This window comes from Eptesicus fuscus, chromosome 5, assembly GCF_027574615.1.
Source record: "Eptesicus fuscus isolate TK198812 chromosome 5, DD_ASM_mEF_20220401, whole genome shotgun sequence".
NCBI lineage: Eukaryota > Metazoa > Chordata > Mammalia > Chiroptera > Vespertilionidae > Eptesicus > Eptesicus fuscus.
This window is the reverse complement of record NC_072477.1, coordinates 30,311,126-30,332,167: the sequence shown is the minus strand read 5'-3', so window position 1 is coordinate 30,332,167 and position 21,042 is coordinate 30,311,126. Positions and strand designations below refer to the sequence as shown.

Below are 21,042 nucleotides of genomic sequence, written 5' to 3'. Positions count from 1 at the left end.
AATGGGATTTGAAGGTACAGAATGGGGTCCTTTTAAAAATAAAAATGAGAAAGCTTACTTTCATCTTTCTCAAAAACAAAATCTGAGCCCACTTTCTATTTCCTGGGCTGTTTATGTTCTGGCTGTGTGTGCAGCGTGTTGTTCTAGAAAAGCCACAGGATTGAGAGACCTGGGTTCAGGGCTTGTTCTGACACCAACTAGTGATTTGACGAAGGGCAAGTCATCTACACATGGAGGCCCCCGTTTTCCCTCCTCTTTCAGATAAGGACGGTCCACAGCATCTCCGCGACCTTTGCGTCAGGTGGAAATCTCGTTGTTACCCACACATCTGGAATTTGTTTTCTTTTTTAATAGAATCATGTGCTCGCCCTGGCAGCCCACTCGCCCGACGCCGAGCACCTGAATGAAGTGAGCCTCAGGCTCCCACTCAGTGACGTGGCTGCAAAGACGCTGAAAAACATGAACCGGCAGTGGATTCGCGCCACGGCGACGGCGCTGGAGCGCTGCAGGTCAGAACAGCCCAGCTCCTCTGCTCCCTTTCAGTTCTGGTGAAATGAACAGCTTGAGCTCAGCGGTGTCCTTGTTATATGGCTCAGTTTTATTTGTGTGTGTTTTTTTAACTTCTATAGTGAGCTTCAGGGAATCGGATTACATGAACAGTTTCTTTACTGCTGTGAAAAGTGGGTCCGCCTTTTGGAGAAGATAGAAGAGACGCTCAAGATGAGCATTGCCGACAGCCTTCCCGCCCTCCTGGAGCAGCAGAAGGCATATGAGGTAACCTGTGCCCCTCCACCTTGTGCCCCTCACCCTGGGGCAGGGGGCAGGGAAAGATGAATTTATTTATTTTTGTTAATCCTCACCCGAGGATATTTTCCATTAAATGTTTTAGAGAGAGGAGAAGGGAGGGGGAGAAACAGAGAGAAAGAAACATTGATGTGAGAGAGATGGGTTGCCTCCCACACACAGAGATCAAGCCTGCAATCGAGGTACATGTCCTTGACCGAAATCGAACCAGGACCCTTCAGTCTGTGGGCCAATGCTCTATCCACTGAGCCAAACCGGCTAGGGCAGGGAAAGATGAGTTTAGACAAAATACAGAGTACCTGTCAGTGTCTGTCTAAGCAAATCCTGTTGTCAGTTGATCACGTGCAAAAGTCCTACACGTTTCACCGTTTTCAACATTTTGTTTTATTACTCTATTTTATTAACGACAGAACGCCTAGGTTTTCTGCAGTAAGTGGAATCTTCTAGCACCACTTTGCTTCCACAGAATGCAAACATTATACCACTTTACCAAGAGCATGTTGAAGTACTTCAACTCATCTTTGCAGTTTCACCGAGTAATGCTCTAAAATAGGGAAGAACTTGACATAATTGTAATTGCCTCGTTAATAATTTCTCAGGGGAGCTTTCCCACGCTTGTGCTCATGTTTATTTGGAAATATTCTTGCTGGTTATAGGTTGATCCTGCCCTTTAAAGTGGGCACGGTTAGTTCACTGCAACTTTCTAACATAACCGATTTGGCTGCATTGTCACGTTGTCATCCAATGAAAATGAAGTATTTCCAGCCAAAAAGCTGAGTGGCCTTGAGTAAATTACTGAACTTCATGCCTTAGCTTCCCCCTCTTCAAATGGACATTATAATCGTACTTAAGTCCAAAGTTTGAGGAGTAAGAAAGATAATGCATGTTTTACATAGTGTCTAGCAACTAGCAGTCTGCCCAATAAGCGGGCATTAACCATAGTTATTGTCGGATCTTTTCCTTCTAAGATTACATTTGTAGGTGCTGTGGATGTGATGGTTGAGCATTTTTTGCAGTTAGACTCAAATAATTTGAAAACTGATCACCTCAGGTGTCCTCCGTGAGCTTCGATTTTAATAGGAAATATAAGGTCCAGGTTCATAAAATGAATTCTACAAGCTGATATTTTGTATTTTCATTCACATACAGATGTTGGAAGCTGAAGTTTCTATAAACCAGACAGTTGCTGATTGCTATGTCACCCAGTCCTTACAACTCTTGGACACAACAGAAATAGAGGAGAGGTAAGCTGTCTGGGGTGTGTGTGTGTGTGTGTGTGAGAGAGAGAGAGAGAGTGAGAGAGAGAGAGAGATAGGGGTAATGCAGTCAGAGCAGGCCTTTGACCATGTGAATCTTGACCCCATCCGCACCTGGTAGCCATGTATGTCAGTTGATGGGCCACCATGGGGCAGTCTTGGGACAATGTTAGGATAGGGTCTTGCTGGGCCATAAAAACCATGATGGCACTCTCCCCTGCGGTAGGTGAGTGGGGTTAGCAGAACAGACCCACTGGCCAAGTACCGTTTACTGATTTTTTTTACCTCAAAGGATTCTCTGTAGAATGTTTTCCTCTCTACCTTCAGCCTCATGATGTTTTGCTATTTAAAGAATAATTCTGAAAGTGCTGTTCCTAGCAAGTAGCTTTGTCACAGCTGTGAGAGACGGAGTTCTCTCTGTGCTGCGTACATGGGGTTGGGGCCGCTGGGCAGTGCCACTCAGGCTGAGCAGAGCCCCTTACACCATCCTGGTGACAATAGCTGAACCTGCCGCACGACAGGTACCCCTGGCAGACAGCGCAGGGGCGCCCTGGCCTGTTGAATACTTCTCCAGTGTCCTGGTAGGGATGGTGTTCCCTCCCCATCGCCACCATACACCTCTGCACCTTTCAGCATAACTAAGAAATTACAGCCCATTTCTTCCCCGCTCGGAAGTAATGAAGCCAGTGCCAGGATCATCATCTGGTTTTGGTTTGATCAGTCCAGCAAAGCGTGACTTTCCGCATAACAGATGAAAGGCCCTGTTTTTCATGTGAAGGGTGTCGCTTATCTGGAAAGGAACTGATTGAGTAGCTGCAGGAAGCATGTTTTTTTATTGCTGAAATTACATCAAGTATAACCCTCAGGTGACAGGTACCATTACCAGATACCCAGCTGCTCATCTCTTTCCCACCGATCCAGGGTGTAGTTTTCCGTGCAGCACTTGGCCTAATGGCGGTTGAAACAGCCCCCATTTCAGGGACGGTTGTCGTGTGTGTAAAGCACCCGGGTCCTGTGCAAATATCTTCCGCTGAAAACCGCTGCCACCCGCAGGCTGCCCCTGCTCCCAGTGCCCCGTCGTGTTTGAGTGGAGTGGCGCTAAGTTCTTAAGACGTTTGTTATTTGTGTAAATTGTGCACATCAATAGCAGATGTGAGTTTCTATGATGCTGTGATAGTTATTTTTCTACCTGTTCACGTCCGGATTTCCTCACCCCCCGTTTCCCAAGACCGGCGTTGGTTCCGAAGTTCGCGGAGCTGAAAGCCCGGTGGCAGCGCGCCGCGCAGAGCGTGCGGCAGAGGAGGCGCGTGGTGGCTGCGCTGGTGAGGCGGTGGCGGCGTTTCTCCTCCCCGGAGGGGGACTTGCTCCGCTTCCTCGCCGCCACCAGCCAGCTGCTGTCTGCGGTCAGGAGCCAGGACTGCCACAGCCTCGTCCAAACCAGAAGTCTGATCCATGAGCTGAAGGTACTCGGGGCCGCAGCAGTGTGGGGACCACGGGGGGTCATTCTGTGGCAGACATACATCCCCTCCAGGTTTCAGGTTTTCCACGATGTCCTGGGGCAGGTGTGCTCTCTGCAATGGGAGGCCGGAGGGGTGGGTCCCTAGCCTTGCGGGGTCAGAAACCCAATCTCCTCCATTCACCCAGCAGTAGTGAGGCTCTCCGGGGCTGTGGGAGTAGGGAAGGAGTAGAGGTGGGTGGGTCGAGTGGGAGAAGTTTGGGCGACAGACGCACCCCACCCAAGCCTTTAAGGTACTACTACGATATAAACGGGCCACCAGTGTGGTAGTTGACAGTGGGACTCCTGCTCACTTGTGAAGGGCTAGTCCATTTAGGCAACGAAGTTTTCAATCAGAAAGGTGCTTGATGAGCAGAAGGCTAATTAGTCGGCCGTTCCCAGGCATGTTCCATTGAGCTAGAGAACCACTCTCTTGGGGTGCAGCTAAACGAAACGCCAGCCTCCTGAAATCCTGCGCTTCCTTATTCACTTTCCAGTTGTCAGCTATTGAGCGCATGCTCCGTGCCAGTCACTGTTCTAAGTGCTGAAGTATGGTGGGCACGAGGAGAGGACTCCCATGCTCGTGGGGGCAGTCAGACAAATTAATAAGTAAGGAAATATCTGATTGCAATGAGGCATGTATACTTCATTAATGGAGGGGCCGGGTGGCTCCTTTAGAGTGGGTGATCTCTGGGAATGCGACATCTTTGGAGCCTGAGTGATAAGAAGGAGCCAGCAGGGCAAAGTCTGGGGAACGAGCCTTTCAGACAGACGGGATGGCTGTCCCAATTCCCCACCCTGGGAACAAGCTTATCGAGGCAGAGGAACAGAAAGAAGGTGGTATGACGGGAGCCCAGCCAGCGGGGCTGCGATGGCAGGAAATGAGTTTGAGGCGCAGGCAGGGAGGAACGTCTTGCAGGCAAGGCATGGTAGCTGGATCGTGGCCACGGTGTAAGAGGAGACCGCCGAAGAGTTTCAGTTGGAAGAGGGGCCAGTGTGATTCTGTTTGTATCTTTTAAAGATCCTCTGGCTGCTCTGAGGAGAATGCACTGTGGAGCAGCCAGAGGAGAAGCAGAAATCCAGTATATTTTCTATCTCGTGCTGTATAGCAGCCATCATTGATGCTTATCTCCCAGAGTTCTGGGGGCTGGCGGGGCTCAGCAAGGCGATTCTTGCGTAGGGTCTCAGGCAGTTTCGGTCAGATGACGGCTCGGGCTGGACTCACCTGGCGACTCGCTCACTCTCGTGTCTGGCACTGAAGCTGGAAAGACTCAGACAGTTAAGAACTGGAACTGCTGGGCTCCAGGGCATCATTCCCTGTGGTCACTCCACATGGAAGCTCTGGTAGCCAGACTTCCTACATGGCAGCTCATGGGCTGCAAAGGCACGTGTCTCAAGAAAGAGTGATCCAGAGAGTAGCTCTGTGCCTTTTAGACTTTGCCTTGGAAGTCACATGTGTCACATCCACCATCTTCTTTAGCCATCACACGTGCCCACAAGGGGTCAAGAGGAAGGGACAGAGGCATTGTCACTTGATGGCCAGTGACAGGTTCTGGAAGAGCACGTGGGGCAGGGAATATTGCTGTGGCCTTTTTGTGAAAAATATTCTGCCAGATCCAGTAAGGCTATTTCAGTAGTCTCAGAGAGTTGTCAGGATGAATCAGACAAGAGTGATCACAGTGAAGATGAAAAAGGGTATGTTTGTGGGTAGCATTTACAAGACTGACTAATGGTTCGGATGTGGCACGTAAATAAACATCTAAACCAAGCTGACTCTAGGTCCCTGGTGTGAGCATCATGGTGAATAGTGTGCTGTTGACCAAGTCAGGGAAGACTGGCGGAGGAGCGGGTCTTTTGATCGGTGAAATTGGAGATGGCTTAGGCAAGTCACTTTTTCCCTTTTTTTTTAGAATAAAGAAACTCATTTTGAGAGATGGCAAACCACCTATGAACTAACCTTGGAAGCTGGGGAAAAGTTGCTGAGCACAACTAACCTGGAAAGTAAAGAGTCTGTTAACAAGAGAATCAGTCAACTTCAGGACAACTGGAAGGACACAAAGACCCAAGTGGGAGAGATGATTAAACACTTCCAGAGCATCGTAGAGGTAAACTCGCCACTCACTTTCCCACTCGTGGCACTCAAATGCAGCACATAGAATGTTTGTTCTCTGTGTGACAATGGGGATGCTTATGGGATGATATTGTGAGTTTTCCAAAGGTCCTACTATTCCATGAATCATGCCAGTTAATGTCGAATAATAATATTAGCATTCTAAAAACTCAATATTAAATATGTAAATACTTGAGGTTCTATTTTATATTTACTTTTATGAAACAGAGAACTTTTTTTAATCCTCACCCAAGGATATGTTTATTAATTTTAGAGAGGAAGGGAGAGAAAGAAACATTCATGTGAGAGAGAAACATCGGTCAGTTGCCTCCCATACACACAACCTGGGTATATGCCCTGACCAGGAATCAAACCCACAGCCTTTTGGTGTACAGGATGACACTCCAACCAACTGAGCCACCCGGCCAAGGCAAAACAGAGAACTTATTAATATTCAGTGGAAGTTCCATATACAAAATTAGTGTTCCACATATGGTCTGTCCTTGGGTATAGTGTATGAAACTAAACACAGTGATACTTCATCTTTCTGTTATCACCAGAAATGCATTTTTGTATGTAAGTGAATTTCACAGATAATTTAAGATTATATCTTTAAGAACTGAAAGGTTCCTTTGTCATTATTAGGAAAATCATTTTGCTATGCTAAAATACCAAGTTTTTCTCAAGGACTCTGAGCTGCTTTGAACCTAGACCCTACACTGCTGTGCTCTTTGAGGTCTTGTGTGGTTTTTACGGTTTTCCTCTCGCTACGTATAATATAAAGCTATCTACTTTTTACTTTTTGTTTCTCTGAGCATACCTACTCCTTATAAGCCCACTCTCCTCTTTACACTATTATATGTATGTGTCAACACCCGATAACCAAGCTTATCAGAGATGGTGTTCTGAATGAAGAATAAATATGTCCCGAGTTAGGGCCTGAGCATCTCTCCTGTGAACAAAGTGTCTGCATTTTCTTTGGTATACGGACTGCAAAATTCATTAACTAGAAACATTTGTTGAGCTCTGGCCAAGTTTGTAAAGTAGGTGGTCATTGCAGTTACCGGGTTGGTGGGGGAGAAGAGTTTTGTTTCTCGCTTTGCTTTCTTGGTTGTGTTCCAGAGACTTGATGTCCTGGACCAGTGGCCTCCCCTTACGTGAATTGTCGCCATAGAATGGGGCCAACCCAAGTATGTTTAGATAGCAGTTGTACTGAGGATTAAAACAGTGTTTGAGTTTATGTTTGTCTGCTGTTAGTAACCTCAGCCGTAGAAATTTACCCTAATGAATCAATTGTAAGCACCCTGAACTTGAAAATGCAGGCAACTATTTGCTCAGTAATGTAAGGTTAAAAGAAATAGAGATGGTGCGAAAGAAAGGCCCTAGGCGTGGGGGGCACCTGCAGCCTTAGGGCCCCTCTTGACTAAGCTGCTTCTACCCTCATCTCCTTGGCCAGTCAGTTTTCTCTGAGCCTCCATTTTCACAATTTTATTCCCCCGTTAATCTTCATCTGAGGATATTTTTCCATTGATTTTTAGAGAGTGGAAGGAGGGAAAGAGAGAGAGAGAGAGACATTGATGTGAGAGAGACACATCAATTGATTGCCTCCTGTACATGCGCCGACCAGGGTTGGGGATCAAGCCTGCAACCTAGTTACATGCCCCTGACCAGAATCAAATCGAGGACCCTTCAGTCCTCAGGCCAAAGCTCTATCCACTGAGCCAAACTGGCTAGGGCAGTTTTCACATTTTAAATGTGATAATACTAATACTTGCTGTCTCCTAAGGTTATTACAATTACAATTACAATAAGAGAGTGAAGTTGAAAATACTTCAGAAACGGCAAAGTGCTTTAAGCAGCAGGTGGCTGTCGGCGCACGGGTGAGAGATGGAGAGCGAGTGAAGCTTGACTGCACGAGGGCCGCCTGCCCAAGCCAAACTACTTCTAGAAAAGGGAAGAGAGAGAGCAGAGGGGTGACGTTAGGAAAGAAGACAAGAAAAGTGGTCGAGTGCTTTTGGTTTTACGATGCTATTGTAGCGCATGCCCGAGTCTGTAAATGCTACAGGTTAGTTCTTAGAGCAGCCTTTTAAATGTGAACCGTTCCAATATCAAAATAGAAATAATATCACATATACCAGGGTTATGGGGAGGGAGGAAGAAATACAGTTGACAACACGGGTTTGAACTACGCATGTCCACTCTTTTTTTTTTTTTTCAATAAATGTAGAAGGCCTTGGAGTCCTTGGGTTTTGCATCTGTGGATTCAACCAACTGCAGATTGAAAACTATTTCCGATCTTCAGTTGTGAATCTGTGGATACCAAGTGTCAACTTAAGTCACATGGGGATTTTCAATTCCTCTAGGTGGGAGCCCCTAACCTGCCCCCCCACCTCGAGTCATTCAAGGGTCAGCTATATTTTGAAGCAAAAACCAACCAACCCAATGGTTGAAATGAGCCACATGTGAAGCTGCAAAGAGGTGTTGAACCAGAGTGGTGTCCCATCGGCTCTATTAGACCACGGTTTGTTCAAGAAAGGAACTGGGTTTCTGTGTGATTTACAAAAACACATTAGGCAGAGCACTTCCGTGGATTACGTGAGCTGTTCTGGTTCTGTAATTTATTCTTAAATAGCGAAGTACTGACCAGTTTTAACACTGTTTTCAAATAGACCTGGGACCAGTGTGAAAAGAAAATCAAGGAGCTGAAAAGCCGGCTGCACGTTTTAAAGGCACAAAGTCAAGATCCGCTTCCAGAACCTCACGAGGACCTCCAGAGAGAGAAAGAGCTGATTAAGGTACTGGACGCCGAGGAGGCGTGCGCGATCGCTCTCAGCTATTTCCCCGGAAGTTGCAGTGTTTGTGTTGCCTTTCGGTTTCTGTGTTGGAACCAAGGTTCCATGTTGAGTTGGAAAACATGTTTCCTGTCTTTTATCTAACAAAGCAGCCTGGTCTCTGAAGGAGTTAGAACCCCCCGTTTTTGAGACCCATGTGCGAAAATGAGAGCCTCGGGGATCCTCAGGGTTCCACTCAGACCCTCTTTCTGGCTGGCTCGCTGAGATGTAAGATGTGGCCTCGCAGACGACATGGAAAGCTGTTCCCTTACCAAATGGCCTTGTCTTTGAAATGAAAGTAAACTATGACTAAAGAATTCATTTTTTTTAAAAGCCAGTGGGTTGAGTGTTTTGCTCAGTTATAACATTTCTATAAAACCTTCCACACTGTATTCTGCCTAATTAGTATCACACTAGCAAACATTTCTGCATATTTTAGGCCCTTGCAGACAGGAATTTGCATCCGTAAAATTTCCAGGTCAGGAATTCCCTGGTCTCTTCCCTCTTTGCAGGTTTGATGTTTAAAAGACATCAGAAGCCTTTTGGAATGCATTTCGTCTTGTTTTTGTTGTTTGTTTTCTTCAGTGACTTCAATCAAATTGAAATAATTAGGAAGAAATGAGTAGTCTCATATGTCAGCTGTGCTAGAAATCAGGCTTTTTTTTCCTTCATTTTAATTTATCTGACATGCAAAATATTTTTAACCTAACAAATGATATGACAAACTACCAGGAAACCATCACTCAGCTGAAAAGTAAAACATCACAAATACAGTTGTAGTGTCCTGGATGATTTTCAAAGTACGTTCCCTCCCCACAAGTGTTTACAACCCTGAATTTGTTCTTTTATCATGCTTATGCGCTTCTTTATCATTTTACCGTGTGTCCGTAATTCTCAATGAAATGTAGAAGTATTACTTTTGTTTTTAAACTTTATATGAACAGTACCATACTATATAACACGTATAATGCAACCTTTCCCCCTTATTATGATTTTGAGTCATCAGTGTTGATACCCACAACTCATTCATTCTCACTGCTGTGTTGATGCATTATATCAATAGAAAACAATTTATTCTCTCTCCGATCACTTGGTATTGTCAATTTTTTAAAACTTTTGATAGTCTGATAGGGGTGAGATGGTATCTCTTTGTAGTTTAATTACTAGTAAGGTCAGCATTTCTTTCATGTTTATCACCTTTTCAGATTTGCCTTCTATGAATTAATTGCCTGTTTATATCCTTGACTCATTTTTCTGTTGGGCTGTTTTCTTATTGATTTGAAGTAGCTACTTATTTATTTTAGATAATTCTCCTCTGTTGAGTATAGACATTGCAAATGTCTTATCCCATCCAAGAACTTCTTTTTCTACTTTTTCTTGGGGTCACTGGCTTGTGGGGGAGGAAGGATATTTTTTGTCATTTTAATATAGATGACTTTGTCAATATCTTCATTTTCTGTTTCTTTTGAGACATCTAAAGTCATAAAGATAAACTCCTACATTTTCTCCAGAAAGTTTCATGTTTTGCTCTTTAACTTATATCTTTATTCATTGGAGAATTGATTCTTTTTTAATCCTCACCCAAAGATACATTTTCATTGATTTTAGAGAGAGAAATAGAGAAACACAATGTGAGAGAGAAACATTGATCAGTTGCCTCCCATAGGAGTCTTGACCTGGGATTGAACTTGCAACCTTTTGGTGTATGAGACGATGCTCCAACCGACTGAACCACCCGGCCAGGGCTGAAGAATTGATTTTTGAGTAACGTTTGAATTAAAGGCTCCATTTTTTTATTCATATGGATAGTCAGTTGTCCTGATGCCTGTTTATTCAGTAGTCCAGTGTCAAATATCATGTTTCCACATAAACAGAACTTCTTTCTTGGTTCTCTGTACCATTGGTCTGCTTATCTTAGCTTTCAAATCAGATCTTTATTTCAGGCGTGATATGTACCCAGACCTTGTTCTCCCACCTTAGTATGGATATCCTTGGGTCTTTGATTTTCCACAACTTTTAGGAGCATTTTGTGTAGTATTAAATGTGTAGGTTAATTTGGGAAAAATTAACATCTTTTTGACATTGAGTACTCCTGTTCCTGAATGTGGCATGTTTCTCCTGTTAGTTGTTCAATAATGTTTTATAATTTTCTTTACATGGGATTGTGCATCTTTTGTTAGATTTATTTCTTGGTGTGTTATTTTTGAAGTTATTGAAAATTCTGCCTTTTTCTGGTTATATTTTCTGTTTATCACTGATGCCTAGAAATGTGACTAACTTTATATATTGACATTCAGCCATCTTGCTAAACTCTTTTGCTAATTCTAATAATTTATCTACATATTCTTTTGGATGTCTATGTCAACAATCACCATTTGTGGAAGATGACCCCCTTTTTTTTCCTTTTAATTTTTATTTTTTTTCTGTCCTTTCAACACTGGTCACTGCTTCCAGAACTATGCTGAGTAGAAGTATTAATGGCTGGCTCCTTCATGTTAATCCTGATATTTTTAAAAGAATTATTCTGACATTTCACCCTTAACTCTGATGTTTGCTGGTGGTGTGTTTATTAGGTTCAGAAGGTTCCTACCTCTTCCTGGTTTTCCAAGTTTTTATCATCTTTAGGTTTAGATCTACACTTCAGGCCTAATGAGAGAGTGGGGAATCACTCTCGAGTTGATACACAGAATTTCCTCCCATAAAGTCTAGAAACCAGTGCAGAATGCAAACTAAACTCATAAGAGGACATGACTTTCCCAAGTATCACACTTCTCAGTTCCCACCAGGATCCTTTCAGCTTCCACGGCTTCCACTTCCTCTCTCTCCGGGGAAAGAATCCAGGAGAGAGGCCAAGAGCATGCATATCAGTCAGCCCATGCCCATATTCCCCAGGACCCTACGTAACCTGAAGCCTGTCTAGGGCAGCGTTTACCATCCTGAGTCACCTGGGGAGATACACCAGCCCCTGGACCAGTCTGGGCTGTACTTTCCTCCTAGGACCGTGGTCGGCAAACTGCGGCTCGCGAGCCACATGCGGCTCTTTGGCCCCTTGAGTGTGGCTCTTCCACAAAATACCACGGCCTTGGCGAGTCTATTTTGAAGAAGTGGCATTAGAAGAAGTTTAAGTTTAAAAAATTTGGCTCTCAAAAGAAATTTCAAAGGTTGTACTGTTGATATTTGGCTCTGTTGACTAATGAGTTTGCTGACCACTGTCCTAGGAAAACTGTATTCCAGTTACAACCAAATTTCTGAATGGAATAATTCTGTGTGTGTGTGTGATTTATATACTTCATATACTACCTTTTCACTACTATCAAAATTGCTATAGTGGGCATCTGTGTTCATGAAACTTGTCAAACGATTGAGTCCTTGGGACAATTTTATTTTTAAGGTAATTTTTGAATAAGTAATATGATACGGTTCAAAATTTAGAAGGCACAAACGGTACACAGTACTACCTCCCTTATCCATGGTTTTGCTTTCCACGATTTCAGTAACCCGCAGTTAACTGCAGTTCAAAATATTCAATGAAAAATTCCAGATATTTTGAGAAAGAGAGAGAGCCCAGACCACATTCCCTTAACTTTTATTACAGTATACTATTTTAATTTTCCTTTTCATTATTATTTATTGTTAATCTCTTACTATGTCTAATTTATAAATTAAACTTTATCATAGGTATGTATGTATAGGGAAAAAACAGTTATATTGGATTAGGTACCATTCACCATTTCAGATGTCCACCGGGGGTCCAACACATCCCCCATGGATGAGAGGGGACTACTCTACATGAAAATTTTTTCTCCCATCAGTTTCTTTTCACAGAAGCAATCAATGTTACCAATTTGTTATATGTTCTTCCAAAGATATTCAGGCAAATATATTACACACGTATGTACACACGTATATACATACACATACATACATCCATTTCTTGGTCCGTTTTTTACCCAAATGATAATGTAGAGAAGACTTGCCAATCTGCTGGTAGTTGCGTCCACGGGCAAAGGTTTTAACTGCCGTGCTATATTAGAGTACAGTCAAGGCCTGTGTGATGCATTACTTGATGTAATTACTTTGTTTGACATCATGTATTATATGAACAATTGAAATTACATAAGTATTAGAGGCCTGATGCACGAAGATTCGTGCAAAAATGGGCCTTCCTTCCCCTGGCTGCCGGCACCGCCTTTGCTGGGGCCAGAGCCACCTTTTCGTTGAGGCCCAGAGCCGCCTTTCCGCCTTCCCATGCTGCCCAGAGGTCCTGAGCGGCTGGGGCAGTGTGGAACACCTGCATCATTGCCATGGCGATGATGCAAGCATCCCACCCCACCCCTGGCCGCTCAGCTCCTGCGTGTGCAAATTAACCCACCATCTTTGTTGGGTTGATTTGCATACTCCTGATTGGTTGGTGGGCATCGCGAAGGTACGGTCAATTTGCATCTTACTCTTTTATTAGTGTAGATTCTTGCAATATAGACAGTTTGGCTGGTTATATTAAAGAAAGGGAAACTTATCTGATGTGTTCTCTTTCACAATTAGTTTGGTAGCAAATCCGGAGTATTTCAATTTAAAGACAGAAGCATGATTTTTTAAGCGTTTGTACAAATACTGAGTGTCAGCTGTAGTAAACTTCCACAGTAGGTCTCGCTCTATATATTGATTCCTTGCTTTTTATACCTAATGTCTATGAACATTTTAGAGCTCTTAAGACTATGTCAAATTGTTTCCCTGTCGATCATACATTTTGATATCTGAGAATTTATTAAATACCAGGCATTGTGGTAGGTGCTAGGCAATGTATTTGTGAGCAAGGTTGTCATGGCCTGGCCAGTACCGGGTTGACAATCTAGACGACTGGAGAGGCACATGTTAACTCTTTTTGGGTAAAAAAAGAGTTCCACTATATGCATAGGTGTGTGTGAGAATAGCTGTAAGCATGGGTAGTGTTACAGGAAAAAGTACCAGGGACCTTGAGAGCATACAACAGGAATCCCAACCTCGTCCAATGACCCAGAGAAGCCTTCATGTTAGGAATCATAAAGATGCCCATATTCAAAAGTTTTATACCTGTTAATTATCCTTTCCGTTGTAGGAGGAAACCAACCAAGTATGCAAACCAAATTAATCTCAACTTGGCTGTGGGTAACTTAAACACGCCTCCCTAATACACAGGCATCTGAGTCAGCACCTCTGAGCAGGGAGACACTGCATGAAGCTCAGTGGTCTTTGGGGTTCCTGTAGTTAAGTCAGTGGGTGATGTACCTCCACTTACAAGTCGCCCCCTTATATTATGTAGCTCATGAAAACTGTTTTACTGCTGTATCTGCTCTCACCCACTGTACTAGAATTGTGAGGCTAAAAGTAGGGAACAAAAATTTTAAATAATGATTTCTGATAAAGATGGTATTTCCTAGTCCCCATGCAACCTTTAAAAAAGAATTCTCCAGATCATTTTATTAAACATAAATTATTGGCAGCAACTTGTGAGATCATACCAGTGTAGAAATTAGAGCTCTGGAAATCAATCAGAATTCACACATTTTTACTGTTGCCACACTCAGCCATGTTTCTGATGTGAATAGTCGCTCTTTCACTTTCCTATAGATAAGTGTGAATGGAGACCCTTAAAGTGTGCCGAAGTATGAAGCATTGTGAGCACAATAAAAATGGCTCTTGAACTAGTGATCTTCTCATTGTGCTATAGCTCTTACAGAGTTACTTGGAAGTGCTCACAAAACAGTAACAGACCATGCTATTTTTCTTTTAAAAGACACGTGCCCTAGCTGCTTTGGCTCAGTGGATAGTGTCAGCCTGCGGACTAAAGAGTCCCGGGTTCTATTCCGGTCAAGGGCCTGTGCCCGGGTTGCGGGCTCCAGGGCTAGATCCCCAGTGTGGGGAGTGCAGGAGGCAGCCTATCAATGATTCTCTCTCATCATTGATGTTTCTATCTCTCTCCCTCTCCCTGCCTCTCTGAAATCAATAAAAATGTATTTTTTTTAAAAAGACGTGTAAATGTTCTAGCTGTTTCCTTTTATCTCCCCTGTTGTGAAAGTAATTGTGTTATGTCCTAGAATTCAAAAGGTTTAAATTTGACCAATTTACTTGAAAATAAATAAATGTTCCCAGGGCCACAGGAAATTTTCTGCTAACCCATCTCTGCCAATTACTTAGTAACAATTTATTTTTTTTCTTTCATTATATTTAACTTCCTTTTTGAAAGTTAACCAAAATAATTCCCTTTGAACAGAAGCTGTTGTTATATGATTGCCACGGTGGCAACAGTGCATTTCTTAGGTGTTTTTAAGAATAGGAAATCAACTTTCTAATTTCTGTGGCATAGTTTCAGAATTAGAAGTGTGTGTGTGTGTGTGTGTGTGTGTGTGTGTGTGTGTGAGTGAGAGAGAGAGAGAGAGAGAGAGAGAGAGAGAGAGAGAGATTGTTGCTTTCCTCTAAATAAAGGTAAAGACCGGCATGACTTTAAAGTAGAATTAACTATATGAAAACCTGAACTACCTGAGAAAATGAAAATAGAGGTAGAAGAGAGTTTTCTTTTGAGAAAAAGGTGGTGAAGAGCAGGCCAGCCACCCCTGCAGAAGCTGGCCCAGGGCTGTTTCTCGTTCGGGAGGTCCCGCCCCCTTCCGGGTGTCCCCTCCCCCAGAGCCCAATCAAAGGATTAGCCTACAGGTTTGGAAACAACAGCAGTTTGAGTTGAAGGTTTGTTGTTGTTTCTCTCTCCCTGTCCTTGTGTTTCCTGCAGGAGCTAGAGAAGTCTTTGGCTAACTGGACTCAGAACTTGAAAGAACTTCAAGCTATGAAAACCGACTTAACCCAGCACATTCTTGTGGAGGACGTGATGGTTCTGAAGGAGCAAATAGAGCTTTTGCACAGACAATGGGAGGACCTCTGCCTCAGAGTAAGTCAGCTCACGGCAGGGCACGGCTGTTCTGCAGGTGATTGAAACGTCTCCGAGGCCAAAGTAGAAAGGAGCCTCATTTCATTGACCCCTCGGAGGCCCTTTCAGCTGGAGCCCAGGCCGCTGTTCCCTCCTCGGGCAGCGGCTCCGTGGAGCAGACCTGCCCCCTGCCCCTTTGTTTCTCCAGCGCTCCGTGCGGGGACTGGGCACATTCTGAACGAGCCTCTTAAAAACCCAGGTGCAGCGTGGGAGGGACTGCAGTTAGGACCGCCGTGGGCGTGCGCTCTCTGTCTTGTGCAGATGACGAGACTAACCTGTGTGTTGGAGTCAGGACCCAGAGCAGAGGCTGCAGCGTCTCTTCTGGGCTGAGTTCTGGGCTGAGGCGCACTCAGAGCCCCACGGGGGCTGCCTTTTATCCCCGAACCCTGCATTTCACGCGCAATCCGAGGTTTCTGTCAAGTTTTTAAAACTCTGAAAGAAATGATCTGCCGCTGCCCTTAGCACCTCAGTGGCTCCCTAGGAGTTCACTTCCGATTAAGAATGGGATTTGGGTATTCTGCAGTGTGTGTGATAGGATCGAGGCGGAATTAAAGGGTTCCAGCAGGTCTTTGTTTTACAAACGTTGTCATTCTAAGAAAAGTAAACTCCCAAATCTCATTTTTGTGAACTATGAGATGTGTTTTTAAGAGTTGAAATTCAGACACTTTTGAATGCATTTTCATAAAGTAAGAGCCCTTTTCTTTCTTGATTGTATGTAGTATTTAATATTCACAATGTACCCTACTTTTAAATGTCCTTTTAGAATTTTCATTCAAATGTTATATAAAAGAAAATATTTAGAAAAATATGAAAAGCATCCTGCAAGTTAAGCAGCAAAGACAGGGGTCCAGATGTTCCTCATTATGAGGCCTACCAACGTGATGCTGTGCAAAATGCCAGGGTTTTTTCAAACTAAGATAAATAGATGCCCTGAGGAGCAGAAACACAGAACTTGGTTTTGGGGGGGATAGTTCTTTGGGCCTTTTTTACACATTTGGTTGGGGGGGGGGGGTGCAAATATTAGGCATTTTGGCCTCCAGTCTGAAAAGACCGGAGGTGTTCCGTGCATAGCAAGAAACTCTGGGAGTTCAGCCTTGTTTCCCCATCGGCAAAGTGGGGTGTCAAAACTTTCCCAAAAGAACTCTTTAGCGACTACCCCTTTTAACTTCAAACTTAAAAAGATTTGTAATACTTGAGAGGATTCTTTTACATAGAGAAAAGCCCGTTTCATTCTTTGAATTCACATTTATTGACGTGATATATTTGAACCCTGGGAGGAGAAGACCCTTTGCCGGTGGCAGCCCAGTTGCCTGGGCCTCCGGCAGTACTGGGCATGCCGGGGTCAGCCTGGGTGCTTAGACCAGTATTCCATCCCACTCCCATGGTTTCTATCCAAAGTGGTGGTAGGACATGGTGGGAAGGTGATTTCAATGAGTGATGTGCATTGTTGTTTTTTCATCTTATTTTGCTTTGTTTTGAAATACAACACTAGAATGTTTAAATGACTTGAATTTTCATGGCCCATTTGCGTTACAAATGTTAGATTTATAATTGAATCTGTATTATGCTTTTTTAAGTAAATAGGCAGGACATTGTCCTTAAGTAGGTAAAAAGACAATCCTTTTTTTAAAAAGGAAAGGATTTGGGTCCTAAAGCTGTAAGTTAGCATGTAGCAAGCATTCAGCGAACGTGTATTAGAAAGAACAGGAACAGAAGAGATGTAGTCGATGCTTAAGTTATTCCCTTAACCTTTTCTGTTTCTAATTTTTAATATAACCTGATAACATTGGATAAACCTGAACCCTTTTGGTCGGGTACAATCATCGCTGCTTTTTTATGAAGTTTATCAAAGGAGTAAGGAAATTCTGTTGTTAAACCCTAGGAGCTTAAGAGGCAGAAACATAGTAACTTAAGTCGATAGGGCTACTGATGGAAATGAATGACATTCATCGTCCTTTGGATGGGGGGACGGGAAGGGGAGCACTTTCCTTCCTGCCTGTACTCAGCTGCCAAGTGCATTTTCGTTTCCAGGTGGCTGTACGCAAACAGGAGATTGAAGACAGGCTCAATTCGTGGGTTGTGTTCAATGAGAAAAACAAAGAGCTGTGTGCCTGGCTGGTGCAGATGGAAAACAGGGTCCTGCAGACGGCAGACGTCAGTATCGAGGAAATGATCGAAAAGCTGCAGAAGGTGAGCGGCAGTGCCCGCTGGGTGCTGGGACCCCTCCCGCGGGCCCTCCCGCCTCCCGCCGGCTCACAGGGGTGTGTTATTGGCACGTGTCCAGTAGCATTTTAGAGATTTGAAGGGACTTTCTCACTCTTTCTGTTCCTTCCCAGAGAAGAGCTGGTAAGTGGGGATTCCAGAGAGATGGGAAGTGTGGGGCCCCTCTAGAGGGCGGGTGCTGTGTATTGAGGGGAGTTCCTCTCTCTCCGGAAGTCCCGCAGGGAAGGGCCTCCCCTCCCCTCCCGCCCACATCTCCTTAAGCATCTGTTTACACTCCGAGTGAGTTATGGTTTTCCTAGTTATTATTACAGAGCCCCCCTCGCCAAAGGGGAGAGCCCAGTAATGGGGCTCATAATTTTGAAGATGACTAATACCCACAGAAAAAGGTAGACACATTCTTGCCACTCAGGAAAACGCCTCCTCTGTTAGGCTAACTTACTTAGACTCAGGTGTCCTCGCTCCCGAGTAGGTGCGATTAGGAGAACTCTGAGGGGAAGCCGGGGCTGTGGAATTAAGAAGGTAGCCACGGCCTTACGTGTCACACGTGTGCTGAGGGGGCACCGCTTGGCTTCCTGGCTGCTCTCTGAAGAGCTGTATTAACAGGTCCGAGAAATTCCTTAATTAAAAACTTTTCTGCAAGAGGCAACTGTGTATGTATCGCCTGGCAAAGAAGTGGATTTGGGGCAGCCGTTGAGGCTTTGCTTTGGTGCCTTTGCCAGGACTGCATGGAAGAAATAAACCTGTTCAGCGAGAACAAGTTACAACTAAAGCAGATGGGTGACCAGTTGATCAAGGCCAGCAACCAGACCAGGGCGGCCGAGATCGATGACAAGCTCAGTAAAATTAACGACCGCTGGCAGCATCTTTTCGACGTCATTGGGTCCAGGTAAGAAATGGCCTCAGGATGGTTCCTACTCGCCAGTGCAGCGGCTGCTCCCCGACCCAGGCACTGAGCCCGCCCTCCTCTAAGGTAACCCAGCGGGCTTACAGATGTACAGAGAGAGGCAGCGGTGGGTAAAAATGAATGGAATTCATTTCCACAATGTAGAAAGATATTCTGGTATATCCTACTTGAATCGTTTTTGTGTGTTTTTCTTTACCTTGAAATTTCACATGAATTCGATTAGGTTTCAATGAGAGTTAGAAAAACTTACTTTGAAACGAGATCCTTGAGGAGGTATTGTTTAGAAATTGTAGCTCTGCTTTAGGACCTCGAGTCCCCAGCTGAGATCACGCCTGCCGGTTCCTGCCTGTGGGTGGCACATGCAAGTGGGTCGGGGCGCAGGCCTGATTTCTAGGTGCTGGTCTGGGGCCCCCAGCTCCCCACCCACTGCAGGGGCTTGGCACACTCCAGGCGGAGTGCTGGGTGGGCCAGGTGCCAGTGGGCATCTGGTGCTAAGGTGGGGACGCGGGAGGCACAGCCTGGCTACAGATCAAAGCTCTGTTCTCCAGAGCAACCTTACCGGAAACAAGACTGATCATTTTATCTCCTCGCACAGGGGTGCTGATGGTGATAAAGCCACTCAAAGCTGTTAGATGTTTTCTGTTTTCAAATTCTCTTTCCAAAGACAGGCCCCAATTAAAATGCTTTTATTTTGTTTTGTTTTGTTAATTGCAACCAGTCCCTGGGCTTTGGGCCCACGCATGCGACTTGGTGTGTAGCCAGTCTTTTGAGTTTTAACACACGCATGTGTAATATACCGGAGAGCCTGCGAGGTGATGGAAGTATTGGGGTGTGAGGAGCACAAGATCCTCTTGATAATTTGCATTTCCTTTGCCTCGACGCTTACTGTAAACCTGCGGCAAAGGCACCAGGCTGCGTGCCTGGAGAACGACAGACAGGAAGGAAGATGAGTCAGTTACGTTGATGGGAGCGACATCTGAGCAGCTGGAAAGCCAAGTGGTTTTCGGGCTCAGATCTCATCTTCCCCGAGAGGGGCCGGGCTAGGAAGAGCCTCACAGAAGAGTGGCGTTCCCACATCGTCTTGAATGAGGGCTTGGGGTTCCTGAGTGTTACTGAGGGCAGAGTCCGACAGGCGTGTGTTGTGAGCAAAAAGGTTCAGGGGTGGAGAGGGCTCAGGTCCCTCAGGAAGCGACAAGAGGCTCTGTGGGCGTGGGAGGTGACGCTACACAGCTAGGTTGGGGCCAAGTCTGAGACCTTAAATCTCAACTTCAGACTTGGTGAGTCACTCATGGACTCTTAACGATGGAGGGTCTGCCGAAGGCAAATACTGGGGTGACTTAGCTGGCAGCATACGCTGGGCTGAATCCAACTTCTCTCGATTGCCAGTTAAAAACAAAACAAAAAACTATGGCGGTAACCCAGGTAGGGATGAAGAGCGCAGGTTTTGAGCCCGTGCTGACTTCATCACTTACTCATCATGGAAACTTGCGTCGTGAGCTGATCTTTCTCAGCCTCAGTTTCCAAATCTGCGTCATGTGCCCGACAGCGCTGTTCACATCCGAGACCACCGTGAGGACAAGGATGCGTCTTGTGTCTGGCACAGGGCCAGCAGGGGAGCCAGTGTTTAGTGAGAGCTTTCCCTGAGGAGACTGAGGCTAAGGAGCGTGTTTGTTGAGTAGAAGAGGATTCCCTCGGTGATGTCTGATCGTGAGAGAGGCCTTTCCTCCGTGAGGCCAGCGCCTTTGACTCTCATTTCCAGCACTTAGAGCAGTGCTTCAGGTATTGGCTGAAATGAGTGAACATTTCAGTGCATAAGAATTAAGACCATTTCTGTTGGGTAAACTGTGTGCAGTGTGTCTTCGCTGACATTGCCTTTATGTCCTACGTCGTCTTGGGCACCTGGCACTAGGGGAGGGGATGGTGGCATCGTACCTGGTCATGGCCTGTGCTCCCTGAAGACTAGAGTGACCGTCCGTTCTCGATCATTCATGCTTTGGTTATGTCACTCCAGAGTTTAATAGGCTGTTTGCTTTTTTTTTTTTTCTCTCTCTCCTCTCTCGCTGCCTGTCTTCAGCCAATTCCTTGGTGAGCAAGAGAAAACAGCAGGTGGAATTTCAGTGGAAGGAGCAACTGGCAAAATAAGGAGCTGAAATAATGGCAAATATATTGCCTGCCAGCTAGGTTCTTAACAATGTGCTTTTTGTGCGTGATTTCGCTTAATTTTCATTGTAATTCTGGAAGGTAGCTGCCATTACCCTATTTTACAGGTGACGACACTGAGGCCCTGAAGTTAAACATGCCCGCGGGTGTGCTGCCTTCCTATGACCCCAGACCCTTCTAGGGTGTTACACTGAAATGAGCCCAGTCCCTCCAGAACTAAGGAACTAGGGAGGGAAGAACTCAGTTCCCTAAAGCCAAGGCCAGGCTGAGAGGCTGGGAAACCCTTCGTTGGCTCGCCCTCCAG

At 45.0% G+C, this 21,042-nt stretch overlaps 1 protein-coding gene across 1 annotated transcript in view; it reads left to right on the top strand.

The window, feature by feature from the left end:
• The window catches only part of SYNE2 (spectrin repeat containing nuclear envelope protein 2), a 307,542-nt gene that overhangs the window by 251,515 nt on the left and 34,985 nt on the right, over positions 1-21,042 (top strand). The window contains exons 91-99 of the mRNA XM_054715998.1: positions 355-509; positions 630-774; positions 1,954-2,048; positions 3,289-3,523; positions 5,466-5,660; positions 8,335-8,460; positions 15,257-15,412; positions 17,483-17,641; positions 18,394-18,560. Of these exons, the coding sequence (XP_054571973.1) occupies positions 355-509; positions 630-774; positions 1,954-2,048; positions 3,289-3,523; positions 5,466-5,660; positions 8,335-8,460; positions 15,257-15,412; positions 17,483-17,641; positions 18,394-18,560 (1,433 nt within the window). The remainder of the gene's footprint in view (positions 1-354; positions 510-629; positions 775-1,953; positions 2,049-3,288; positions 3,524-5,465; positions 5,661-8,334; positions 8,461-15,256; positions 15,413-17,482; positions 17,642-18,393; positions 18,561-21,042) is intronic.